The sequence below is a fragment of the Acomys russatus genome, chromosome 10, assembly GCF_903995435.1.
Source record: "Acomys russatus chromosome 10, mAcoRus1.1, whole genome shotgun sequence".
Classification (NCBI taxonomy): Eukaryota; Metazoa; Chordata; class Mammalia; order Rodentia; family Muridae; genus Acomys; species Acomys russatus.
Genome location: NC_067146.1, coordinates 42,914,850 through 42,942,819, shown reverse-complemented (window position 1 = coordinate 42,942,819; position 27,970 = coordinate 42,914,850). Strand labels below are relative to the sequence as shown.

General features: G+C 37.4%; 1 protein-coding gene across 1 annotated transcript in view; it reads right to left on the bottom strand.

Annotated features, from left to right (window-relative positions):
- The window catches only part of Sema3d (semaphorin 3D), a 193,209-nt gene that overhangs the window by 21,445 nt on the left and 143,794 nt on the right, over positions 1–27,970 (bottom strand). The window contains exons 9-12 of the mRNA XM_051152072.1: positions 15,990–16,104; positions 14,859–14,928; positions 10,526–10,670; positions 137–359 (exon numbers count right to left, since the gene is read on the bottom strand). Coding sequence (XP_051008029.1) covers positions 137–359; positions 10,526–10,670; positions 14,859–14,928; positions 15,990–16,104 — 553 coding nt within the window. The remainder of the gene's footprint in view (positions 1–136; positions 360–10,525; positions 10,671–14,858; positions 14,929–15,989; positions 16,105–27,970) is intronic.

Genomic DNA, 27,970 nt, shown 5'->3' with positions numbered 1-27,970 from the left:
TACACAACTTCAGGAAATGCTGGCAAGGTATTAACTAATGTGCACTTGATTTTTGCCGACAAATATTTTGCAAGGTTTCGTCTTATTTATCCATTAATGAACAGTGTCTTTGACTGAAAGCGTGGTTTGAGCGTACCTGTCCCGAGAAACATGACATCATACTGTCCATCTTCAGCGACGACATGATCCACCACGATCTGTGTCAGTCTGTAGTCCACATTGACTCTCTTGAAGGTTGGTGCTCCCGCCACTGGGTAAACTGACTTGTACATCACTGGGTGCCGCCTTATAAAACTGATGACATCATCTGGAAAGTCTCGGGTGGACTTAATCAGTGGATCATAGGTTTTGCTTGGACACTGAAAAGGAATGTGAACAGGAATAAGCGTGCTGCATATGCACCTGAGAGATGTGTGCTGTGGATAACAGGAGACAGATGTTTGGGGGCCAGAGAGAGGGTTATCACATAGATGTGCAGTAAATGAAGTCCAGCCTCAACAGAGTTAAATCTGTGTTTCTTCATAAAAACAATCAAAATGATGTGACTTCACCTGCTTTTTCTCAAGTTTCTCCAATGTAAACTTCCTTTCTTAAAAGGATTATTGTTTTGAATAAAGGTTGATATTTTTTTATCATTGCACTATGCTGCGTCCCTGTCATTCCACAACATGGGCAGGACAGGAGGATCCAGGCTCAGGGGCAGACTAAAACAGAGTTCAAAGCCAGTCTATGTTATAGAATGAAGCCAGACACCATAAATCCCCCCAAAGATTTTAATGACAGTACTGGAAACGTAAATTGATGAAACTGTCAGAAATGATCGATCACCCAAAAAGTTACAGAAAGACTTCCAATTTTAAATAAATTTAGGAGTCCACTCAAATGTAACTACATTCATCAAAATTTAAAAGGAACAAAGCAACAAGTTACAACATTAGCTCCAAAAGAACTTTAAAGGTTTGAAATTATAATTTTAGATTTCTGTAAGAGGTGCTGTGAAAATTATCTGGTGCCATTTTCTGCAGCTCTTCTTCCAAGCCTGGGCTCTCTCAGAAGGCACCCTAAGCCATTTCCCACTCCTTCCTAGAAATGTTTCTGGGAGTGTTTATTAAAGAAAGAGTAAGCATCAACTGCCCTCTGGTGGTCACACACCAAGGCACAACAGGATATATAATCAATGAGTTTGATATACAGTTATTCAAAATAAAGAATGTAATGACACTATAATTTTAATATTTTACAAGGTATATACTATTTCCTATCATGTTTCATTTGTGTTTCAAAAGATACATCCTGGGAAGTTGTCCTTTGAAGAAAGATAAAATATTTACACTTCAATTCCTAGTTGTAAATGATCTTTTTGGAATGAAAACTAGTAATACAGGTACATAGAATAAAATTAACAACATCAGAGAAAGCCTATATTAAAATTCTCTGGATAATACCAAAATGAAATAAATCGAGCAATAAAAAATTAAATGTTCTAAAAAAATGATGAAAGGAAAAGAAGCTTCCACTGAACAAAGCCATTTAAACTAGGCACTATTAGCACCATAGCAGTGCTCCAAGGCCTCCTTCTAAGAGGTCAACAAGGGAATTGTTAGCTGCAGATTCTTGGGTAACAGATCCTGGGGTAACTCCAAATTTCATACCAGTAGAAGCATAATGATCCATTATGAAGGAGAATGTCCACCAAAGAAGTTGTACTAAGATATTAAAAGACCTGTTAGGGATTTCCTAATTATTCTGAGTGTAACCTTTATGAAAGTCTTGCATGTCTTCCATTAAGAAACTGATCCTTTCCTGGTATCTAGATATTTGCCCCAGGTCTCTATGAAAGAGAGCAGACCTGGCCTACATCACCAGCCATTAGGTACTTATTGTATGTATCTGCTAGGGAAGAATGGTCTGAAGATCGAAATCTGTGGGTTCCAGGACTGTTTTCAGGATTTACCCTTCCTTCCTGCACATGATAGTGGAAGAAACCGTTTGTTAAGTAGATTGAAACTGTAAGTGGATACAGACAAGATGATACTGAGCTCTTTCCTAATTCTAGGCTGCACATTTGACTTGTACTCACAGGCCATTCCCAAGGCGCTTATATCTCACAATACCTTCAGTTCAGTTTGATTGATTTACTATTAAAGGCAAGACTTTTTTTTAACACATTTTTATTGAAAGATAAAATATTCATATTACAACTCATTTTCTATCCCATCCCATACATCCTCCCATTCCTCCCTCCCTCCCACTTTCACCCCAATCCCCCCTCCCTATGACTGTGACCAAAGGGGACCTCCTCCCCCTGAATATGGTGCTAGAGTATCAAGTCTCTTCTTGGTAGTCTGCTATCCTTCCTCCGAGTGCCATTGGGCCTCCCCAACAAAAGGACATGGCCAAATATGGGGCACCAGAGATCCTGTGAAAGTCAGTCCCCAGTCTCCACTTAACTGTGGAGAATGTTCTGTCCCTTGGTTGGATCTGGGTAGGGGTTTGATGATGGTTGCATGTTTTGTCCTTGGTTGGTGCCTTTGATCAAGCAGAACCCCTGGGCTCAGACCCACCCATCATAATGTTCCTCTTGTAGGTTTCTAGGATCCTCTGGATCCACTTACTTCCCTATCCCCTATATTTTTCTCACTTAGAGTCTCAAGAGGATGTTCTCACCTCTATCCCACTTTCCTGGTAGGTGCAGATTTTGATGGGACCTGCCCCTTGGGCTAGTGTCCACTTATAAGTGAGTATATACCATTTGAGTCTTTCTGCTTCTGGGTTAGCTCACTCATTATGATCATTTCTAGTTCAATCCATTTGTCCACAAATTTCGGGAATTCCTTATTTTTAATAGCTGAGTAGTATTCCATAGTGTATATGTACCACAGTTTCTTTATCCATTCTTCTACTGATGGACACTTAGGCTGTTTCCATGTTCTGGCTATTATGAATAAGGCTGCTATGAACATGGTTGAACAAATTTTCTTGTTGTGTGCTGGAGCATCTTCTGGGTATATTCCAAGGAGTGCAATAGCTGGGTCTTGAGGAAGCCCTATTCCCAGTTTTCTAAGGTAGCACCAGATAGATTTCCAAAGTGGCTGTACTAGTTTGCATTCCCACCAGCAATGAAGGAGTGTTCCTCTCTCTCCACATCCTCGCCAGCATGTGTTGTCATGTGAATGTTTGATTTTAGCCATTCTGATGGGTGTAAGATGGAATCTCAGAGTTGTTTTGATTTGCATTTCTCTGATGACTAGAGATGTTGAGCATTTCTTTAAGTGTTTCTCAGCCATTTGATATTCCTCTGTTGAGAATTCTCTGTTTAATTCTGAGCCCCATTTCTCAATTGGGTTATTTGGTTTGGTGGCGTTTAATTTCTTGAGTTCTTTATAAAGTTTGGATATTAGACCTTTGTCAGATGCAGGGTTGGTGAAGATTATTTCCCAGTCTGTAGGCGGTCGCTTTGTTTTTTTGACAGTGTCTCCTGTAAAGGCAAGACTTGTCCATCACATATAGGAAAAAGCCCATCATCTTAAGAAAAGACATCGCCTTAGACTTTGCAGCTGTAGTTATACACTAACCAGGATTTCAAAAGATCTAACTCATGATAGTCAAGCCACAATTCTTGCTATAAAATTTAAGAATAATAACACATCTCACTGTAAGACAGCGCAACTAAACGACGATACAACATTTAGCCAACATGTATCACAGCTTGCTGCTAACAGAAAGGCTCACACGCAATAAAAACTAAGAGATAAAAAGAGAAGAGAAGGGGGGAAACCTAGTTTCTATTGACAGTTACAGGAAGACTTTTGTAAATATAATTGTCTTCTTATGGCAGCTTTCCTTGTGGCACACTGCCAGTGTTTGGCTGAGACCCTTGGCCCTTCGTTGCTAGGAGTGATCTCGGGTCCTTATCGCGGTGCTCACACAAGTGAAAGCGGTTTGGGAATGCTACACCCTGAGGTTTAATGCAGAAAAGTACAAACCAAACAGTATTGTTTTAGTACATTCAATCCCCTGATGCTTGCTGTAATGTCACACAACACACAACTTCAGATACCCAACAACTGCTCAGATAAACCAGGAAATAAAGTCCCAAGAAGAGCACACAAAGAGTGTAAAGAAATACTGCATCATAGACAAGCCACAATTTTCCTTCATAGATTCCCACTGAAGATGTATATCCTAGGTGTTAGTGTGGGGTATGTGCATATTCTTTTAAATATTTAAGTCTTGTCATAATTCATATAAATATTCTACCCCACATAGTTCCTTTCGTTTCATCCTGTGGTTTCCTATCATTTATTTCATGCCTATGAAAAGCAAAAATTCCGGCTAGTTAACCATTCCTCTTACAGCTCTCAAAAACTCTTATGAAAGGTTAAACTTTGAGAGAATAAAAAAAGAACAGAAAACTTTTGGTTAGACTTTAAAATGCCAACACATTTCTGGATACTTCTCAAAGGCTGAAGAGAAAAGAGATCCCGCCTAGACAAACCCTGAGATGCCAGGGTGCGGCCCACAGCAGCTGGCCATGCTGGCGTGGCAGTGTCAGGCAGCTGCAGTTAGCTAGGTGTTACCTCATATGCTCCGCAGAAGTTGCCATGGCAAGGCACCAGGCAGCTGTAGAAAGCCTATCCACTGGATGCTGCGAGCTGCTTTCTGCTTTCTCTAGGTCACGATTTCCTCTCACACAAATCAGAGCAATGACTAGTTGAGGAAAGTCATGGCACAAGCAAAGACCAAACAAGGCTTTTTATCTGGGCAAACCGGGGAAAGAAGCAGAACATTTTATGTGTGATGTGTAAGGGAAGTCTGATTTTTCTTATATTTGAAAATGCAAATTTTCTAAGTTGAATCTCATACCCCTCGTTATTCATCTAAGTATCAGTCTGGAATAAGATTGGCAAGGAAAGACTTTGCCAATTAGAGGTAAGAGAGAGGGAGGAGAGACTTGCTCAAATATATAGCCATTAGGGCATAATAAACCATGTAAAATTAATCTAAGAAACTTGAACTTTTTGAGCCCTGTACCCTCATGCCCTTCTTTCAGATTCTTTTCTCCTTATAGAGGAACAATCAAAATTCAAGTAGACATGGTTTGAAAATTGGAGGTTCCAGTTTAGAAGCTAAGGTTTTGCATTTTAAACAGCTGGAAACCAGGGGAAAAGGGGAATGAATGTAGTCTTTTCAGCCTTTAATAGAGGAATGACTTAAAACTGAAATTCAGCAAAGATGAAAAGAGCACAGGCTTTTACAAGGTAGATGTATAAGAAACATATGATTCACTATTTCTAAACTATGTTGCCCCTTGTTCTCAACTTTTCTATAAATTGTAATTCACTTTTAATTTCTTTCAAAATGACCACTGATTTTACTGTCAAAGTATTCTGCTTCATTTTTAACTATTAAAACACATTATGGTTTGTCCAGCTGTTTTCTTCAGACAGCAGAGGGCAGAAGAATCACAGAAGTAAAATATCTGTGCATGGCCAGGTGTATTAACATAGAACACTGGAGGGGAGTTGAGATTTGGCATTGGTCAACAGTGGTACAATATTAGCTAAAAACCAAGAAGGGTAAATGAGATGGGAATGACCCCATGTCTGTACGCATTTAACTGTGGTCCCTGCTGGGATATTAAATCAGTGTTAATCAAAAAAGTAATACAGATGCAGAAAATATGAAGTAAAGGCTCTAGCCAATGTATAGAAAACTAATTCAACATTCAGCACATCTTTCATTCAAGTTAGAAACATTTTTCTATGTTAAAATAAAAACATCAGGCATTAAAAGGCTACAAAATTTCATTATACATGTGTAGAGGACAGACCAAGCCAAAAGGAAACAATTCAAGATTGTAGTAGTAGTTATTGGTGTTGTTATCACTTAGAAGCTCTATATATGTAACTTTTCATATAGCTTATGGTAATTCTAAATTAATAAAAGGCTCCTCATTCAAAATTTATTTCATGCTGTGCCCATGCATAAATGGTCTTTAATATTTTCCTTATACACAACTATGCAAATGAATCAACACTATGTTGACATTCAAAGAGTGTATGAATTATGCTGGGGTGTTAGTACACATCGGTAATCTTAGCAATTGGCAGGGAGGAGCCAGAGGATCAAGAGTTCAAGACTATCTTTGAGTATGTAACAAGTTTGAGGATCTTTGTAAGATCTTGCCTCAAAACAATAGCAGAAAGAGCGAAATGAAATATCCTGGCAGTACATATGAAACTGTTTGAGGTATAAAAAAACCATTCAGTTATAATCGTATGGAGGAAAAAGACTATAGCTGTATAGTTTGTACTTTTAATAAGCACATGGAGGAGAGTGTGAGGGTAGAAGATATAAAATAAATATACCTAATTTTGGATAGGGGGTGTAGGCACGTATTTACAAGGGGAACATTAAGAAAGATGTGAATATTATATCAAAGAACAAGGAGAATTCTGATCATAAAACCTCACCCAGCAGCTCCCTCTCGTTCTGCTAGTTGGGTAATACGAGACTGGGTGTGTTATTTAGTTATTCTGGACACTGGTTTCCTCCAGTGTAATGAGAGGGTGAGTTATGATGTCTCTATCACTCCTTCCAGCTCTTACATTCTCAAGTTTTACAAGGGCAGTCACTTGATAGTCTGTGAAACTTAATTTCACTGATTTTATGAATGTGGTTACTTAAAATGGTAAGGTTCATTTGGTAAAAGCACTTGTGCAACAAATTTCCACATCAGATACATGATATTCTTAACTCAGCGTCAGCCTTAATGTTAAAACTAGATTCTAAATAAACCAAAAATAAAGAAGAGATTTGAAATGCAGGAACAGACTAATCATTATAAGCCAATAAAACAATACATAATCATTGAAAATAACTAAATAACTTTAGAAAAGAGAAGTAAAAACCCTATGCATTCTTTTAGTAATTATAATCTTAAAATTTGGTTATAGCTATTTTGAGTGTACAGTATTAGGGACCATCATTTTTGACACATGATGTTTCCTCTTTTGTCACTGATGAAATACACTAACATGCATTTTCTGATTTTGGAGAAGTGTGTTATTGCCATTTCAGAGATGTGGCTACATGCTTAGAAGTGACATATACAGTAAGTATTCTGTATGCCTTCCATAACATTTCCAGGTGCTTTAAGCAGTAGCTGAGAAAAGAGTGACAGCAAATCTCAAAAGTTTCTTTTATTTAATTGTAACTGTAAAGTAAAATACCTTTACATATTGGTATGTAGTCATTTTGATAATTGTAATAAATTAAGGAGTAGGATATTTGGGTGTGCCTGTGTATGAAATTACTCATTGTAATTAAGGTAGATTGCTCAAAATACCTCTACTTTTAATACTTAGATGACTGAGAATAAAACAAAACAAACCACAAAACAAAACAAAAATCCTGTAATGGCTTGAATTCAAGGAAGTACCTACAAGTGGTATCATCATTCTTGGGTTTGTTGCAATCCTATTCCAAGTAGCAAAGATGTGGAACAACTAAATGTAGCCTGACGGATGAATGGATAGTGAACACAGACACACAGACACACAGACAGACACACACACACTCACACACACACACACACACACAACTCTGAAATACTATTAACCAAGAAAAGAAAAGGAATTCTACCATACATAGCATGAAAGCACTTTCAGGATGATGCTGAGTAAAGCCATTTCTACACAGAAAGTCGGTGACTTACTAATATGAGGTACTGGTGTACTTAAATCATAGAACTGGAGAGCAACATAGTGGCTACCAGGGGATCGGGAGAAAAGAGAGAGCTGAAAACTATGGGCGTGTCTTTTTAGCCAAGATGAGTGAGTTTTACATGCCTGTTGTGCACTCTTTACCCTGATGCTTCATGGTAACATATTGCAAACTTAAACATTTAAGAGTTTGTATTACAGGTTACTTGTTTTGTTCATAGTAAAAAGAAAGAAACTAAAAAGTGATTGTTAAAAAAATCATATTATTTGAAAAATATTTTTCTATGGACATTGGTAATAGCAGCTCATTCCTGTAATACCAACAACCGTGAGTTGGATACGTGAGGGCTAAAGTTGTGTTTACGTTTTAATTACTGCGCTTAAGGGATTTATAAAACAAAAATATCTCTAACCTGTAAATTCACTCGCCCCAAAATAGACAACTTCCTGGAATGCTGGGGACTGGTCATGTAAGATAACAAGCTACATGTTTTACTTCTGTAAAGAAAACTGGTTGCTCCAACTGCCCAGGATGTGCTTGACTCCATGTAGGCTGAAGGTACATGGGCAGAAAGTACCTCAGGATGAACGCTTGGCCCTGATTAGACAAAGATGGGCAGTACTAGGTAGAATTGTGGGTTTTGTCTCTATAACCACTGGACTAACGTAATTTGGGGCCATACTCTGAGAATCCTCGGTATGGAACTGGTAAGTATCCATTATTTTGGCCAATATTTAATAAAGCTTGCTTCAAGTTTGGCTCAAAAACTGTGGCAGTAATCTTGTTCTCCCCAGGTGCGATTAACAGATACAGTTAGACTGCCTTAGTCCAAGGTCATCCTGGAGTATATAAGCAGCCCAGCCTGAGCATTGGTGTCGCTATTTCCTTCTCATTAAAACATTCATTCCTGGAGGAAGGATTGTGGCCCGTAAAATGTCAAAAGCTCACAAAATTTAGCAAACGGAGGAAGCTCTGGCAACTTACGAAGCCCATAAAGGCCCCATGTTTCCGTCAGCAAGAAGGAGTCACTGGGAAAGAGAAGACTTAAAGGAAACTAACTGCATATTCTCCCCAGAGCTCCGGAATTGTAGCCTTTGTGTGTCATCCCAGCACACGGTAAATTTCTCAGTGATGTCGTTGCTCAACAGTCACCCATGCTCCTGAAAGTAACTCCTCACCCGTGTGACACCAGAAAACTCACTGGTTCTGCAAGCTAGATACAGACATAGGTATTTCTTTGGTCTCTCATGGGATATGTCTAATCTTTTCTCATTTTCTCAGAAAAAAAGTCACACAAAATTGGACGACAAACCCTCTTTCCAAAGGCCAATAAATAGCAATATAATATAAATTCATACATATCCATAAAAATATTTAATACCTAATAATCAAAGTAAAACATCCTGAAAACAAATTATATTGAGGGATAATGAAAAGAAAATAGAAATAGTTGCAGAATAACACATACAAGTTTATTTATGCTACATACCAAGAAGACACGAAGATAATTTAAAAAGCACCTCTTCCAGTTATTTCCCCTTTAATAATAAGCAGAAAAAGTCAATATTAAGTAGAATTTGAAGGCTATATCAATTTCTTTTGATGGTTATCAAATATCTTGGTGGAAATATTTAGAATAATCCCTACATAGATATATAAGATATTAACTTCCTAGTAATTGAGTTTTGAAGAAGAAATTACTCTCATTTATAAAGAATAAACAGAAGAATACTCCGTAGTTATTGCTGTGCATATATGTATGTGTTCATGTGTGTGTTCATCTGCATGTGGAAGCCAGGATCAATATGGGTGTCTTCTTCAACTGCTGTATGCCTTGTTTCTGAAGATAGTCTCACTGATAATGAAGCTCAGGCATTTGGCTAGGTTGACTGGACAGAAAACCCAATGGTTAATCCTATCTCTCCCTATTCAGCAGTGGGATTATAGGACTGTACTACAACATCCAGCTTTTTAATTGGTTTCCAGGGATCTCGACATGACTGTACAGCTGCCTGAATCATCTCCTACACCCTGTTATTATTTTTAGGCAAATGCATGAATTCTAGAACACATCCTACTTTTTCTCATCTGTCCTTAAACACAGTTTTCACCATTTGATCATAATCTTAGCCTAAGGTGAGTCTTTCTGCTCCACCTCCATGGTCTTGGACCACGGGTCTCACTTTCTAGCCAGCATAAAGGCTTGTCTCAAGGTCAAAGTCTTCTTACTCCATCCTTTAGACTGCTCTTACTACATGTGCGTGTCATCAAAGTGTCTTGGACTTGGGTTATTTAGAATTCCTTCCACTCAAAGAATTGTATAGTATTTCAAAGTTCAGCATAATAAAGAAAAGACAGATGAATATCAAGAAAGGGGATTCTTTAAATGAAATGTTTTAAACAATAGAACCTTTCCAAAGAAGAGCCAGACTCTAAAATATTTTGGAGATGTAGGCAAGATATGTGCAGAGATGCCTCAACAGAACAATTGCTTAGTTGGCATTTCATCTAATTTACAAAATGTGCACTCTGGACAACTAAATTGACATATCTGAGTTAAATTCTGTAATTCTATCATAATGCAACCATCACAATATTGTCCAGTGAGTTCCTGCAAAAAGTCAAAATTTTTTAACTTCATTTGAATTATGGGAATACCAAAATGTCACGGTAAACAAACAGTTATTTCAAAATCAACAGCACATGTAGCTTTAAAGATGGCATAGTTGGTAATAATAGAATTAGAAAACAAATATGGAATTAGAAAAATAATTCAGTTATTCAGCTGAGTACATACCGTACCAGGTCGGGGATAAGGTATCCTCCCATCATACTGTACCCAACGATGGTCTGCACTTTCCTTATGAGCATAAGGACCATTAAAAACTGCTCTGATATCAGCCATGCTATATACACAGACAGCAGAGCCTTTGAAGATGGAGCTGAAAGAGAGGAACATGATTCATTCATTCACCCATTGAGCACATATCTGCACCTAAGAGATGCATGGAAAATACGTGGCACGGTCCTGTTAACAGGAACTGCAGAAATAATGTGCCTGTGTCTTGAAGGACCTTATAGGCAAGTAGTTCTGACTGACAAGTGATGAGGGTACTTAACTTACAGGTAGGTAGGAGAAACATGAATCAAGAATGGGCTACCAAATGAATTATCGGAGATCATTAGGGAACAGGTGAGGTCTACAATGACACCTAATTACTCATAAAAACCATGTAGAATAGTAGTTCTCAACCTTCCTAATGCTATGAACCTTTAATATAGTTCCTCACACTGTGGGAAACCCTCAACCATAAAATTATTTTTGCTGCTACATTATAACTCTAATTTTGCTACTGTTATTAATCACAATGTAAATATCTGATTGCAGGATATCTAATATAGGACCCCTGTGAATAGGTCATTTGACTCACAAATGGGACACAGCCTCCAGGTTGAGAACCACTGATCTAGAAAAAAATGTGTGATAGCAATGATTAGATATGGTTCTTACTCACATATTGCTTAATTTTTGAAATTATTATAATACTAAAAATATTAAAATTTGCATTATGTTTAAAACATTTGGATGTATGAAAAACAGTTCCATTTATCTATAGTTTTGAAACATTTTATTTTGTTTATTATTGTTGTTGTGTTTGTATATGACATGTAATTCTGAGTGAGGAACAAATTTGATGCTCTTCTTCAAGCATATGTGGAGGGGATAGAACTAAAGGTATCAGCCTTGTGCGGCAAGAGTCTATACTGGTTGAACCACATTCCTGGCCTTTATTCGTCTATTAGAAGTTATAGCACATCCCAATTTGCACATTGAATGTGTTGTTCACACAATTTTGTTCAAACAATTTTCATGGCAGAAATAAGCTGTTGTTTCTTGAATTGAGCTTATGAATTATAGTCATCTACTTAATACTTAATGTGATCTTAATCATGTGGTTTTAACAGAAATATTCAACAGATAAAACTTCCACAGGACTGCTAAAATTCTACAACACAGAGATGGCAGTCATTAGACATAACAAGTACTTTCTTTCTTGATGTTTTTCTGGAAAATAAAATACATTATCTAAGGCTAAGGCATTTTGGCGAGGCTGCTTCTTAAAACTAAGATGAACCTTTCTGACCAAATGACATCATCCTGACTTAATACAAGCAAGCTAATGATTCTCTAGGATGAGAAGCTAGATCAGTAATATTCTTGGAATGGTATCAGTGGGAAACATCAGAAAGTAAAAGTAAGCAGACACCTAGAAGAAAAATGATATTGTGATAATAATCACATATGTGCCTATTATATTTTAAAGAAATAATGTACCATTATTAAAGGTTAATTATGTTTTTTCACTAGACAATGGATAGGATTTGCATTCCAACATTACCTCAGTTTTCAGGGAAACATTAAAAATAAAACAACAAAGAACACCAGGAACAAAGAGCTGACTTGGAACTTCACACTCTGGGTGGGCAGAAACTTGATAGGAGAAGGAAAAAAATATTGGGGCTCTGTCTCCCTGGCATATGTCTACATCTTGTGTGTGGAATACAATGACTTCAAAGCAAGATTTTGAATGGAAAGGGGCCAAGAAAACTAGAGCTGAGACACTTGAACCACTAGGCCAACTGCTCCTCTTGAGTCTTTTTAAATGCATTGCATATTGATAGCAAAATGACTTCCCAAAACTGCAGCTCTTTGGGTGTCTTCTTAATGTCCAAATTAAAATCTTTCAACCTCAAAACTTCTAATGTATTCTAAATCCATAGACAATTTCAGCTCATGATAGCCTTGCCATGAGAAGAAATAAACTGAAATTTGCAAGAATTTATTCAAAGGGAAACACCAGAGTCATTTCTTTCCTTGTCGATAGCATTACGTTTAAGTCCTCCAATACTAATGTCAAAGCACACTGATAAAGAGTTAAGAGAAAATATGGGAAAAACTGTAAAGTATTCCAGGCATGCAGTGGAAGTAGCTGTATATTTTAAACACAGTCAAAAAGTAAGTAATTGAGTGAAATAAGAGGGAGACAGCAGGGAACACAACTCTATAAAGATCTGTACATGCTCCTACAAGCACATTGAAGTCACAGGGCCTCAATGATATATAAAAGATGGCGTTATTCAAAAAGCACACAAGAATATAGGCACAAAAATAAAGAAAAGCTTAGTCTAGCTTCATTGATAGGAATTGGTCACTTATCTTGGAGTATAAGTTTATAGAATGGCCATGCCTACTTGGGGTGACAAGGAGGTACACCTAGGACAGATTGTGATGTGATAAAGTTCCAAGTCAAGGGTACTTCATCTTGTGATAAATTACAGATTTGTCAGTGAACTCAGTCCTTTGAGTATTTCTTTCTTTAGAACCACCTCTTTAGTCACACACATAGAAAGCATTAACTATGAGCATCACGTGTGTATTCTTTCTGTACCTCACATTCTTATCCTGTGAGTTCATATTAGAGATATGATTATTCATGCATGCAGTGGCATGAAATCAGATGAGTCACTGATGAATCGTGTATAGCCAAAACAAAACAAACAAAAACAAAATACAAAATACACAAACAAACAAACAAAAACCAACAAAACAAAAAAGCCAACGGAAAACAACAGGGATGTTTAAAGAACTCTGAAAAAAATTATCTGTGGTAATCTGCATTAAGGCTACCATGCTGGTGTTAAAAGAAAAAATATAAGTAGATTTCTGAGAAACATATTTAAAAGGTCAAATGATAAAAAATGTGTCTTATGCAACTTTAAAGGAAAATGTGAAAGGTCACGTAGATATTGTTATAGTTTGATTACAAAGTATCCCTAACAGGCTCATGCTTTTTGAACAACTGGTCCCAAGTTGGCACTGATATTTTGGGTGATTGTACATCCTCAGGAGGTGGGACCTTACTGGAGAAAGTGGGTTTCTGGAAATAGACATTGACAAATACAGCTCAACTCTGCTTCTGGCCCTACTCCTGATTTCATTTATGATTCCCCCAAGTGTTCAAGCTCCTGGGGCATGCCTGCCATACCATAATGGGTCACATCTTTGAAAGGTGAGTTATTTCTCCTATAAGTTGTTTTTTGGGGGTATTTGGTCACAATGATGACAAAAGTAACTAATATAACTATGCTAGTTTGACGCTGATTATGTACACTAGTGGATGAGTATTAGCATGCACATGCCAGGGAAACAGATGTAAAGATGTAATGTCCTAAAGAATCAGATATAAAGAATTAGATGCCCTCTTCTGGCTTCTTTGGGCATCCACACACATGTGCACATATATACAGACATCAGCACATAAACAGTATGTGCTTGGGAGTGTCTGGGAGTAAACAAAACAAAATTTTATTTTGAGGGGTGGGTTATTTTTGTTTTGTTGTTGTTGTTGTTTTGTGTGGTTTTTTGTTTTTGTTTTTGGGTTTTGTTTTGGTTTGGTTTGGGTTTTTTTGGTTTTTCGAGACAGGGTTTTCCTGTGTAGCATTGTCTGTCCTGGACTCACTTTGTAGACGAGGCTAGCCTCGAACTGACAACGATCTGCCTGCCTCTGCCTCCGGAGTGCTGGGATTAAAGGCATGCGCCACCACACCTGGCTAACAAAACTTTTATTTAAAGCTTGAAGTAAGAAAGTACAGAACAGACTGTTATCAAAATGGCCGGTTATAGAGTTTGACATGCAGCTGAGAGCCTCCTTTCCAACACAGACAAGCCGCATTTACTGTGGTGCTCTTTCTGGTGTGTCAGCTTCATCCAATTAAAGTCCCCAACTATTCAAACACAAAACTAGTTACTCAGATGAATGTATTTAAGAGATATGATCAAAGTACTTAGTAGGTTGATATTTAGGGAGGTTTTCCTAAATAATCTGGGTGGACCTGATCAAACCAGATCCATAAGTCTTATGTATCCACAGATCTGCTGTTGCAGTCTTGGGCCCTGATGAGAATTCAGTTTCCCTGCCCTGTTCCCTGCAGCCGGCCTCTTGAGGTGTGGAATTGCCTAGCAAAATCTTATGATACTGTAACCTAATTCCTTACAATAAATCTCTTCACATGTCAAAAAAAAAAAAAAAAAAAAAAAAACTTTTAAAAAGACAGTGTGTTCAACCTACCTGGTTGTGGTAAAGACTCCATAAACTACAGGATTTCTTTCATCTCTTGTAGGGAGTAAATATATGTCCTCTGTTAATGGAAAGATAATTATTTAGCACATATTTGCTTTTTCAGTATTATTTTGCTTTTTAATACCATAAAATTCTTTGAGATGCTGAGCAGCATATAAAATAAAGATGAATCACTAAAATATTAAGTAATTATGGGTAAAAGCTTTTTCACCAGCTATGTGACATAACCTCTAGTGATATACGTTAAACAAGAATAAGTGGAGATGATTCAGTTGGCAGTCTACATGACTATTTCCAATTTAGAACCCATGATTTCATACAAAATCAGAACCAGAGACTAATGGAAGATTTACCCACCAGTTTAAAAACATGTTATTTTGTAATGGCTGCAACATAGTATTTCAATATGAAAATGGCTGCATGTGTAGGAAATGCAGCCCTGATTTAAAAGAAGCACTCTAATGCTTTATAGGATTATGTGAGATATGGGTGTGTTTATTTTCAATGTGAGTAAATCACATGATACTGATGAATTAACTGCAGGACTTAGTCATTTGGCATGCTTCATTAAAAAAAAAAAAGGCAAAAGGCTAACAATGTTGCTGTAATATGCAACTAAAGTCTTTCCAGAACTATATTTGAGAGGAATCAAAAGAAGAAATGAATTGAGATCTGTTTGTGGCCTCTCTGAATGAGTTGAGTCAGATGACCATGGTCAGCAAGTCTTCCATACTCCCCAGCAGAGGGCATCCTCAGAACAAGGAATCCAAGCTCTTCCTGTGTAAGAGTGCTTCCACCAAGGAAAAATGTAAGAAAGGGATTGTATAGGTAGAGTTGCTGGTCTCAGGGCTCATATCTTCTGATTACTGTAATTTTGTTTTCCTTATTAACTTCGAGGACATTTCAAATACAGAAATACTTCATTATGTTGTGCATGTAGCCTGAGATAAAAACATAGGCTCTGTGCGTGCAAGTGTCAATTTAATAAGAACAATTCCTTCAGGCTGTGATTATCTGTGTATGTGTGTATCTGAGTCTATGATGCTAAAACCACATAAATGGTGAATTACTTGAGTAAGTAGTTAGGCTTTCCTAAGAAACAAGGGACGTGTGACTTACGAAGCTCATCAAAATGAGTATCTGCGCCGTCGCTTCCAGGAATTGAGCAAACTAGTCTTGCCTTAAGAAAAGTAGTCCACTTATTTATTAGACTCCGTTGCCCACCTACATCATTCTAAAAGAGTGCAAAAGAGAAAAGCTAAAGGTTACCAATATGAATTACAACTAACTAAAACCAGTAGGCATTACAGGTAGTATCTTATTAATATTACCTTTTCCAAGGCATGAAGCCTGAATATTTACTTCAACTCCTCAGTAATGGAAACATTAGCATGTCACTCAACCATAAATGTTTTCTTATGCTTAAGTGAATGCAATGCAAGCAATTTAAGTCTCGTGAATGAGGAGATGCGTGCACGGCTGCGCTAATTAAAGCAGGCTGGGATCAATCCTATGTCTGCCAAGTTTTTGTTCCATGACCTATAAAATGCTAATAAAACTCTAGTTTGTCATTGATAAAATATGATGAATGTCTTGAAATCCAGTTATTTTGATGATCAAATGGAAAATTTAGTGTAAAATATTTAGTATAATGCCAGGCAACTTGAGTTTAATAGCCTTTAGATGACTTACGTACCATTTATGTATTTAAGAACAATATATTCATGTTTTAGAAATAGGCTTCATTATAGCTAAAAATAGTCTTTCCCAAACTAATGTATTACTAATTAAACATCAAGGAAACATAAGTATACACATGCATACATAAGAAAATAATTTTAAATATTAACCTACATTTTCATACAATACTTCAGCTCAGAAGTTTTTATTTAAAATGGTTTTTTAACATTAGGTCAAATATAAACATCCATATCCAGAAACAGAATTATGTCCCTTTGTTCATTAAGTTCATAAAAGTCAAAAAATGTATTTGGATAAGCAAGCTTTGTCTTATGCTCATAATAAATAAAATGCAAATGATTCATGGAATGCGCACATTAAACATTTTTTTCAACAAAACACTTTCTGCTAATCTACTTACATTTCACTATAAATTACCTAAATCCTTTGTCTTTTCTAATCCCAAATTCTGAAAGTTAATGAAAAGTTAAATGTCAAGCTTTGTTTTAGAGTATCTTGTACATACCTTCTCTGGCCTGCTTAATATGTATAATCTAGAACATACTGGAGGAACCTATCTGAATGACTACCCTAAGAAAGAATACACACACACACACACACACACACACACACACACACACACACACACACCTTATACTTAATGAATAAAACATAAAATTTCACAAATTTTTTTTCTGTCACTTGTTTTTCCTTTTAAAATTTTGACACAAGTTCTCATTTTATAGGCCATCTTGGCCTGGAACTCACTATGTAGACCATGTTGGCTTAAACTAGGGGAAATCTTCCTTCTTCTGCCTTCTGAGTTCCTGGATTAAGTGTGTGTACCACTACACTCAGCAACTGTCTCTTTCCTTTAAAGCTTACATGACTCCAAGGCATTATGAACAAAAGAATATATCTATAGTTTAGTAGATAGGTGCTTGAGGTTACATATGTAAATATTTATTTACCTGTATATGCATATATGCAATAAAAACACAATAGTATGGGCAGAAAGTGCTTAGAATCAAGAAAAACATAAGAGGACGGGGTTTGGCGAGGCGTTTTTGCTTTGTCAAGAAAGCAGTTTAGAATTTCTGCCTTTTAGTGATAATAATATCTATGATAACATTTCATTTTTAGATGTTTTAGGTGTTTTAAATTATCAAGTTCTTAGTCCATTCACCGATTAGAATATTTTCTGATGCAACTCCAATGAGATGCATAATAAATATGCTCAGTAGTTAAGAAATAACTACTATTACAAGTGGAATTAACAAAGTCCTTTAGAAAGGTTTAGGAAGCCAAGGAGATAGGACCTTGCTGAAGTTCCTGTACACTGAGAAAATGCCGAGAGGTATTTGGGGAGAGGCTGGATTGATGCCAGATCTTTACAAAGACAGGTGGTGTCAGGGTAAATGTGCAACGATTAGTTTCATACGTTGCCCAGGGGCAGAAAATTAGGGGGACATATGACAGAGCAGCCCAAAATATACTGAGAGAACCAAGACAAAGTTTGTGTACGTGAAAACTGGGATCAATTAAAATAGTGAAGGAAAATGTTAGAAAAGTAAATTAGGGGAAGACTAAGGAGGCTTGAATACAAGGCCAAGGTGCCTGGGAGTTGTTAAGTACACAAGAAGATGCGCACAGGGGTTGTAATTAAGAGAGAAGTAAAACATTTGCATTTGTTTTTAAGAAAACCGCATAGCATGCTTTATATAATGCCGCTCTAGTAACAGGCATATCTACAACTACTCTTAAGTTTCTATTGTGTATGTTTATTATTTGAGCATCATTGTTTAAACAACATTCTACCTAGCTTTTTGATGATTCTGCTGTCTCTGAAGATGTGAAGGTAGACTTATCCAAATGTAGCTTTCTAAACGCTCATATACCAGACAGTATCATTCTTTTCTTAATATGCTGGTGTATAAACTGTGTACAAATATTCCTATTCAAACATTTCCCTGTTCTATTTTCAATTCTCTTCTACAATAAACATGAGAAAATTCTAAGTTCCTAGCTCCAAATTTGTTAATTACAAAGAAAATTGTACTCTGTTTACTTTTTAACTAGGCAAGTAAAAATGGCACTCTTTTAAACAGAATAACCATTGAGTGCTCCTGCTTCTCTACCCAGAAGCCTTGTCTGATCCCTTTAGGAACTAAAGATAAACACAAACAAACAGAGAAACCCAGGTCAAAGATAAAAGCTACCTTCTGCCATCAGAGAAGCAAGCACAATATTGGCAAACTGCTCTCAATAAGCATTGAATGACTAGGAAGTAACTCTCAAACACACTGGATCACAGTGCAGGGAAGTCCCCTGTACTAGGCTTTGTCTTTCTTCTGCAAGAAAGTGTCAGTCTGATGTTGTTATCCAGTCCCCTGCCCCTGTGTTTGTTTGCTAATCCATAAAATCCCCTCTGAGAACTTTAATCCCCAAAGAGGGCTGAAAGGAGATAATCACTCTTGTACTAAATTGTCACAAGTCCTCGTTTATTTTTTTGTGAAGTTCTAAAGAAGTCAACAGTCTCACTAACACAAAAGATTTATTATTGAGATGTGAGGACCAACAGCTCCTGGTCACCAGTCACTTCGTCATGCCTCTATTCATCACAGCCTCTTTGTTGTGAGGTCCTGTACACTAAGATGCACATGAAAGAAACAAAGAGATAACGGTAAATAAGCCTGACCTTTTGTGCTCCATCTGGGTGGTGAGTAAAGAGTGTCTGCATTTAGTCATTTGCTGGGGTTTTGACCACATGTTATGAATTGTGTTGATCTAGTGATAAGTGGACCAGTCATGGTACAGCCCTAATGGATAGAACATATTTAGCCTGTGCAAGCAAATTTAGGTCCGTATAAATATTAAACAGACATGGGAAGTAGCTCAAGGCTCTCACACTCAAGCACTTATGAGCATGCCTCATGACCTTGGGATCACACTACTGGGCTCATACACTAAATATGGTTCAATCTGTGTATACTATCTCTTTTAAGTATCTCTCAGCATCTTATGTTGTCATATTTACCTATTTATAAAAGAAAGAGAATATATTAGCTGACATTAAATTTTAATGATAAATTCTGAAAAATCAATGAAATTCCCAAAGCATTTGAGAATATATTGAAATTGTATGTTCAGTAACATGAACTGAATCGTTGAATGCCCAGAAAGCATTTAAGAAGACATGTGTGTTTGGTTTTCTTCTTCTCTGTGGTACTTGTGGATGTACCGTTTTTGTGTCTCTTCTTTTAAGGTAGTTCAACTGTCAACTGTTAGTAGGTGGGTAATGAATCTTGGCTGTCAAGCTACCTGGAACTTGCTTGAGATTCCTAAGTGTCAGAACTGCCTCTAGCATCCTTGAAAGCAGTGGAGAGTTGGTCCCAAGAGATTGGATGTTTGTAAAGGGAAGAGGGGAGTCTCCCTAAAAGCCTCTTTTGCTAAAGACATGAGTCGCTATAACACCTGTTTCTCAAGAAAATAAATAATGGCGTCTTTCTTGTTGCATCTCATCCACTTCTATGTGAGTCACCAAGACTTCCACATTTGTTTCTACCACGCACCTGGAGGACTGCTGAGTATAATAATGTCATATGAAGATTTCATTGAGGCAGTTATAATTTGATATTACTATTTTTTTTGTTTGTTTGTTTGTTTGTTTTTGTTTTTCAAGACAGGGTTTCTCTGTGTAGCCTTGGCCATCTTGGACTCACTTTGTAGACCAGGCTGGCCTCGAACTCACAGCGATCCGCCTGCCTCTGCCTCCCGAGTGCTAGGATTAAAGGCGTGCGCCACCACGCCCAGCTCTTGATATTACTATTATATCAATATTTTACTTTGTATTTTCATTTTAAGTAGTGAAAATAGTTTTGTTGTTCTTGCCATGACCGATTCAGAAGAAACCACAGTTACAACTTACTGCAAAAGCAGACTGTAGAAAATGAGAGTGACATTGTATTCTCTTGTTCTAGGAGGTTATAATATCACTGTCATGCATTCGTTCTTGCAATATACAGAAATATCTTCATTAAAACTCTCCTTTTAGTGTCTTAATAAGATTTTAAAACATCTATTTTTATCTTGGGGAAGGACTTATAGGAGTCACAGCATGTATGTTTAGGTGAGAGGACAATTTGAATAAATCGCTTCTCTCCTTCGTCCAGTGGGTTCATGCTTGGTGGGAATTAACTCGCTGAGCCCTCTTACCCACGCCTAAAATATTGATATATTTTAATGTACACAGTCTATGTCAAATATGACTTTCAGGACCTTATTCCAGGTTTCATTTTATTCTCTAATGTTATGATTATAGTGTTAAGCTTTTGGTTTTCCCATATGATTGGGGTTATTTTTAACATCTTCCTTCACTCACAGAGAGCATATAGGTCATTTTCATTAAGTTTTCAAAATCCAGATTCTGTCCCTAGAGATAATGTAGTGAAGCCTGAGATGGTCCAGAGAGGAGTAAACTGGGCAGGTGCTGTTAAGGGCCTCACATCAACTCCTCGATCAGTGGCATTCTTTAGAACACTTAAGAGCACATTTCAGCACAGGACCATATAAGCCTGCTAGCTACATTGTATTACAAATAACTAATCAGATAAAGAATATGATATAGTAAAACATAGCATCCATTAAGTCATCCACAAAGGTACTAAGTTTTCCTAATGTAATCTGCTGACTTTGTAACAATGTTCTAGAGATGACCGGCGCAGTTGCTTCCAAGAGATAGAATCAGTGACAGAATAATATTTTCATTATCGGAAAACACTTTAAAATTCATATTACATTTCAAAACAAGGCCAGTTTTGTCACTTCCAAGTACAACAAAAGATTAAATGCTGTTGATGACAACAGCTAGAGAAGAGAACTCAGGAAAGACGTTTGTTTTTAAATGTTTCCGCGAATTCCCCTCTTTCCTTTGCACAAGAATATAGATGAAGGGCACTGGGCAAACACTGACATTTTATGCAAGGGTGAATTTATTACTCTATCTCTTATCATCCTAATTTCTTGAAGTGTATTATTTAGGTCTATAGACTTGAAATAGCTCTATGATCACAAAGTTAGTCCAGTAATACTAAAGAGATTTTTTTTGAAGCAGAGTTTCTTGTATCTCAGGCTGGCCTAGAACTCACTATGTAGCACAGGATGACTTGGAACTCCTGATCTTCCTGTCTATATCTCCCAAGTGCTAGGGTTGTAAGCATGTACCACCATGCCTAGTTTTAAACTATGTAAAAAGCCTACAGAGAGTTTCAACTCCAAGTTTTCTCACTGTTTTAGTTTGTTATTTTGTTTCTTAAATAATATTTACAGGCAACTGATTGTGATTTTCCACTGAAGATCATCAGTGTAAACAGGAAGAACTTGTTTCTGTAACTACTTCAAGAGCTCAGCAATATTATTAGAGACACTGGCTAACGTATTTTGCTAAATAACTTCATTTCTAAGCACTAGAAGGTTAGATTGGGTAAACGTAGGCATGCTTTTAGGTAGTACTGAAGCTCACTGATTTCTGTTTTAGGAGCTACAGCAAACATTATCAATCCCTTCCCAGGAATTTCTCTGACAGGAAAACAGATGGAAGTGCAGTGAAAGCACATCTGTAACCATGGGCACTAAATCTCTCACTTAGGTTGCAAGTGACACGCTAAAAGTAAGCACAAAAACCACAGCTCAGTGGAGATCGATAAATACAGAAAGTGTCATCAGGCTGAAAACACAAATCTTCAAAGGCAGGGATTGTCCAAATAGGGCCATATATCAAAACAGACAATGCAAGTGGAATTGAAGCAAACAGCTATTAATGAGACCCCTAGGCAAGTTATGTGACAAGGCCATCCAAATTGAATTCCTGGCATGGACAAAAGGAAATGCTCAAAACAAAAAGAGGATTGGCATAGCCTGCAGCTGGAACGCAGAGTGGTCTGCATAAGTAAGCCTGCCACAGTGCTCCCAAAAATGAAGGGAATCCAGGAGTAATCAAAACAGCCTTGAGGTGCATAGCTGCAAGCTCCCCTCACTAAAGGGGACTGGCATTCACACACACACACACACACACACACACAGAGAGAGAGAGAGAGAGAGAGAGAGAGAGAGGGAGGTGGAGTGCTGTATAGACACAGTGGTATCAGAAAATACTGAATTTCAAAATAAATAAACAGAAACCTTTCCATAGTGTATCTTATGCTGCTGTGACTTATCATTCAGTCAGTGTGCAACTCCTCACCATAGAGATCTATATAATTTATTCTCTATGACAGAAATTCTCCAGGGCGTACGATGGCCCACTTAGTGTCTCAAAATATTGACAGTTCCACAAGATTGAAGAATTAAATAGAGCTTAACAAAGATCTTAGAAAGCATTTGAGGCTAAGTATCCAATTTTAAATATGAAAAGGTTGCTAAATTGTTGAACTAGAAAGTCAGGATCTTATAAAAAGATAATTCATTAGGAAACATGCCTTGTATGACAGCAATCATTTTTAGCTTGAATGAGTGTCTTCATAAAAAGGTATTCTCCTCACCTCTTATTGATTAATAATGCCTTGTGAAATTAACTTCTCAGTTAAATGACATTGCTCCCTTCCATGTCTCCTGCCCAAAATTTATACTGTTCTCATTATTAATAAATGTTCACCATATATGGTCCCAAATTACTTTGTGTTCAGAAATGTTACACATTTACAAATTACACGTATTTTTTAAAAAATGAACACAAAACAAAGAACTGCAAGGATGACACAACAGTTAAAAGCATTGCTGCTCTTCCAATGAACCAGAGTTTGATTCCTAGCATCAGTCTCAGATGGCCCACAGCACCCTGTAATTCCAGCTCCAGGCGATTAAGTGACCTTCTAGCCTCCGTAAGTACCTGCAAACATGAAGCATCCACTCACACAGAAACACATTTACACATAAATACAGATAAAAAAATAAACCCTTTTTTTAAATGAAAGCAAAATAACAGTAATTTCCAGATTTATGAATGGCTAATTAAATATTAACTGAGCATGATGTTGCACATCTGGAATCTCGGCACTCACAAGGTGGAATAAGGGGATTGTGAGAGGTTTTGGTTGGTGTGAACCACACAGTGAGTTCCAGGCCAGCCTGACTGCCAAGGGAAATACTTTCTCCAATTCAACAAAACAAACAGAAATGTAATACAATGCTCTTTGTTGCCAATACAGTTTGTTAGCTAAGCCACAGACTATTACTGCCACCTTCTTCAGCAGTTGAAGAAGTTCCAAAAGTTGAACTGGATCTAAAAATACTATGTATATAATATATGATATGTGTGTGCACATTACTAGATACTATGACCAGGTATTTCATTTTTCACATGTAAATTTTCTACATTAGATTGACATGTGCTCACACCCAGAAATCTATGTCAATCATCATATGCAAATTTTAATGCTCTCACTTAAGCCTTACATTTTTTAATACAATAGTTATAGAAGATGTGGGTATGCACTTTGGGTGGATTAAAAATGGAAAATTCTCATGTATCAGTGGGATTAACATAGTAAACATTGTCATTTTACCAAAGGCAATCTACAGATTCAATGCAATTCCCATCAAAATGCCAAAACAATTCTTAAGAGAGCTTGAAAGAACAATTCTTCAATTCATATGGAAAAAACCCAGAATAGCTAAAACAATACTGTGCAATTAAAAATCTTCTAGGGGAGTCTCTATCACTGATCTCAAACTGTATTATATGGCATCAGTAATAAAAACTGCATCCTGGCATAGAAACAGACTGGTGGATCAAGGAAATGATAAACCAAAGACCCAGAAATAAACCACACACCTATGAACACAATTTTTGACAAAGAAGCTAAAACAATACAATGGAAAAAAGATAATGTCTTCAACAAATGGTGCTGATCTAGCTGGATTTCTACATGAAGAAAAATGCTAATACACCCATTTTTATCATCGTGCACAAAACTAGAGTCCAATGGGTTAAACACCTCAACATAAAAAAAAGTAAGGAAGAGCTTGAACTCATAGGCACTGTAGACAACTTCCTGAGAAGAACATCAACAACTCAGGATATAAGATCAACAATTAATAAATCGGGCCTCATGCAACTGAAAAACTTCTGTAAGGACTGACAGCCTACAAAATAGGAAAAGTTCTTCATCAGCCCTACATCCATCTGGCAGAGGGATAATACCCAAAATATATAAATAACTCAAGAAATTAAACACCACCAAACAAAATATTCCAATTGAAAAATGGGGTTCAGAGCTAAGTAGAGAATTCTTAACAGAAGAATATTGAATGGCCAAGAAACACTTAAAGGAATGCTCAAAGTCTTTAGTCAGCAGGGAAATGTAAGTCAAAGCAACTCTGATTCCATCTTACACCCATCAGAATGGCTAAGAACAAAAACTCAAGTGACTTGCTGGATCGGATGTGAAGAAAGGGGAACACTCTTCCATTGGTGGTGGGAGAGCAAACTTGTACAAACATTTTGGAAATCAATCTTTTCAGAAAACTGAAAAGAGTGCTATCTCAAGACCCAGCTATACTAATCCTGGGTATATACCAGAAAGATATTCACAACAAGGACATTTGCTGAACTATGTTCACTGCAGCTTTATTCATAATAGCCAGAATCTGGAAACAACCTAGATGTCCCTCAATTGAAGAATAGGTGTAGGAGGAATGAGACCTGCTTTGAGCGGGAACAAGGCTCACCTGGCAACAAGCATGAGCACAAGGGGGACTTCAAGTACAGTCGGCCCCAGACCTACCTGGACATGCCCAGGAATACCTGGACATGCCCAGAGATTGACTGCCCAGAGTCTGGTGACATCCAGATGGGAACAAAGGAGGAGGGTCCTCAGCAGCAGCTCACAGTTTGGGAGCCAATGGGACACTCAGAGGGAAACATAAAAGCTTGCACTATTTCAGCAATAAATGAGTCTGATTCTTCCTCCTGCATGACTCCTGGAGTCTGCGTCTTGGCTCTGCTCCAGCTCACCCCCACCCCAAGGGTCCTGGGTATGGATCCCAGCAATAAATGGGTAAAGAAACTGTGGTACATTTTCCCAATGGAATACTACTCAGCTATTAAAAAGAAGTATATCTTGAAATATGCATGGAAATGGCTGGAACTATAAATGATTATTGTGAGTGAGGTAAGCCAAGCCCAGAAAGACATGCATGTTATATGCTCACTTATAAGGGGATATTAGCCATATAATACAGATAACCATCCTATAATCCACAGACCTAAAGAAGCTAAATAACAGGGAGGACCTTAGGGAGGATGCTTAATTCTTCTTCAGAAAAGCAAGTAGAACAATAGCCATTGAAGCGAGAGAAGAGGACAGGAGCCTACCATAGATGTCCTGTAAAAGTGTGCACTTAGCAGGGGATTGAAACCAATGCTTAGACTCACAGCCAAACTTGGAGAAGAGTACAGGGAGCCTCATGGAACAGTTGAGGGATAGAATGTCCTGGAGTGGACAGGATCTCCATAAGAAAACCAACAGAGCCAACAAATCTGGGCCCAGGGGGTCACCTGGAGAGACTGATGCACCAACCAAGGACCATGCATGTAGAGGACATAGACTCCCTGGCCAGATGTAGTCTATAGGCAGCTCAGTCTCTATGTAAGTCCCCTAATATAGGGAACGGGTCTGTCTCTGCCATAGATTCAGTTGCCTGCTCTTGATCACTTCCGCCTGGTGAGGAGGCCTTGCCAGGCAACAGAGGAAGAGGATGTACAGTACTGATTAGACTTGATAGGTTGGGGTCAGATAGTATGAGAGGAGGGCTCCCCCTTTCTGAGGACTAGGGGAGGGAGGAGGGAGGGGGAGGGAGGGAGGTGGGGACCGAAAGGAGACAAGGGAGAAGGCTACATTTGGAACATAAAGTGAATAAATTAATAATAATAAATTATAAAAAATTAAAATAAATGGAGAAAGGGAGACTTAGGTAGGAGGTCATTAGTTAGGAGGAGGTTGGCTGACTGTCAAATCCTGGCTTTTAAATCCTGATTATACCTGATCTGTTGGACTATAACATCATTGAAAATTGCTTTGATTTCCTTTTTTTTATTATTGCTTCTTCTCCCTTCCCATCTGCTTACCATCTTCCTTCTCCATTGTGTCTCATTTGCCCGCCTAACACTCTTAAGTATTATGATTAGAGAAATGTATGTCTGCACATAGCAACTGCTTTTTTACAAATTAAAATATTATTACTTTGACTGGTGGTAATTATCCTTTCTATCCTATCACATTATGAAAATTCTTCTCCAATTGCCTTTGTAGATATTTACATTTTTCTTAAAATTGTATTGTCCCTCTGGATTCTGTCTTTGTGTTTCATCTTGCATACAAATGCTACTGAACAATTTCAGAAGTTTCTATGACTCAAGAGCCAACATATACCAGAGGCTTTAAAACTCAGTCATCCAGAATCTTCAGAGCCTTAGGTTCATGCTTTTAAGTAGCTTAACACGTTACCATATCCCAGAGCCACATCAACTACAGCATGTCCTGATAGAACATCTACGCTAGTTCCTCTCTCATAAGGAAATGCACTGTTCCACATTGTTTAGAACCATGCCTTGTCTTCTAAAGTCCAGTTAAAGGAATACAGGAGTACGTATCTATATGCTGTGACTTCTGGGATGTGCCTATGACATATGTATTATGTGGGGTCAATCTCATTTCATAAATGGAATCAGTAAAATGTTTTGTTAATTCAGTATTTGATCTCAATATTTATTTTTCAACATAACAGCATGTGATTACTGCATTAAATACTGCATAGGAATATGACCATAATCATAGACTGCACTAGTTTGTATTATTCTATCAATGAAATAATGGTAATTATTTACCCTTTATGTTTAAATAGAGTCTCTCTTAAATAACTCGTGAATATAACTCCACGTATTTATTCCTACCATATTGGATTTGACAGGCTTCCTAATCACACATATTTTTCAATCCAGATGAATTCTTTAAGTGTTGGTTAAATATACCCACCTTGTCCCTCTGTACCTCAAATAGTATTGCATATCGCACTACTGCCTACATAATAGTGTTCTTGTTTGCTGACATGAAGACAAGACGTTTTATCGCCTAATTTACAAGAAAGACATTGCTCCCCTGACACATGCCTTGAATTCTTGTTACAAGACTTCAGCCTTCTATGAACGGAATCTACAGTGACAAATGCTGTACAGAATGCCTGCCCTCCATTCTCCAGGTAGCCAAGTCCTGTTCACTCTGTAGGATTCACTACAGTTGTTTTCTTCATGTGATGTTCTCAAACTTCACTGATAGCCGGTACTCATGTCTCCTATTTATATCATATCTTATTATGAGTATACTTGGTGTATATCTCAGTGCACCTTGAGATTTTCTTGAAAA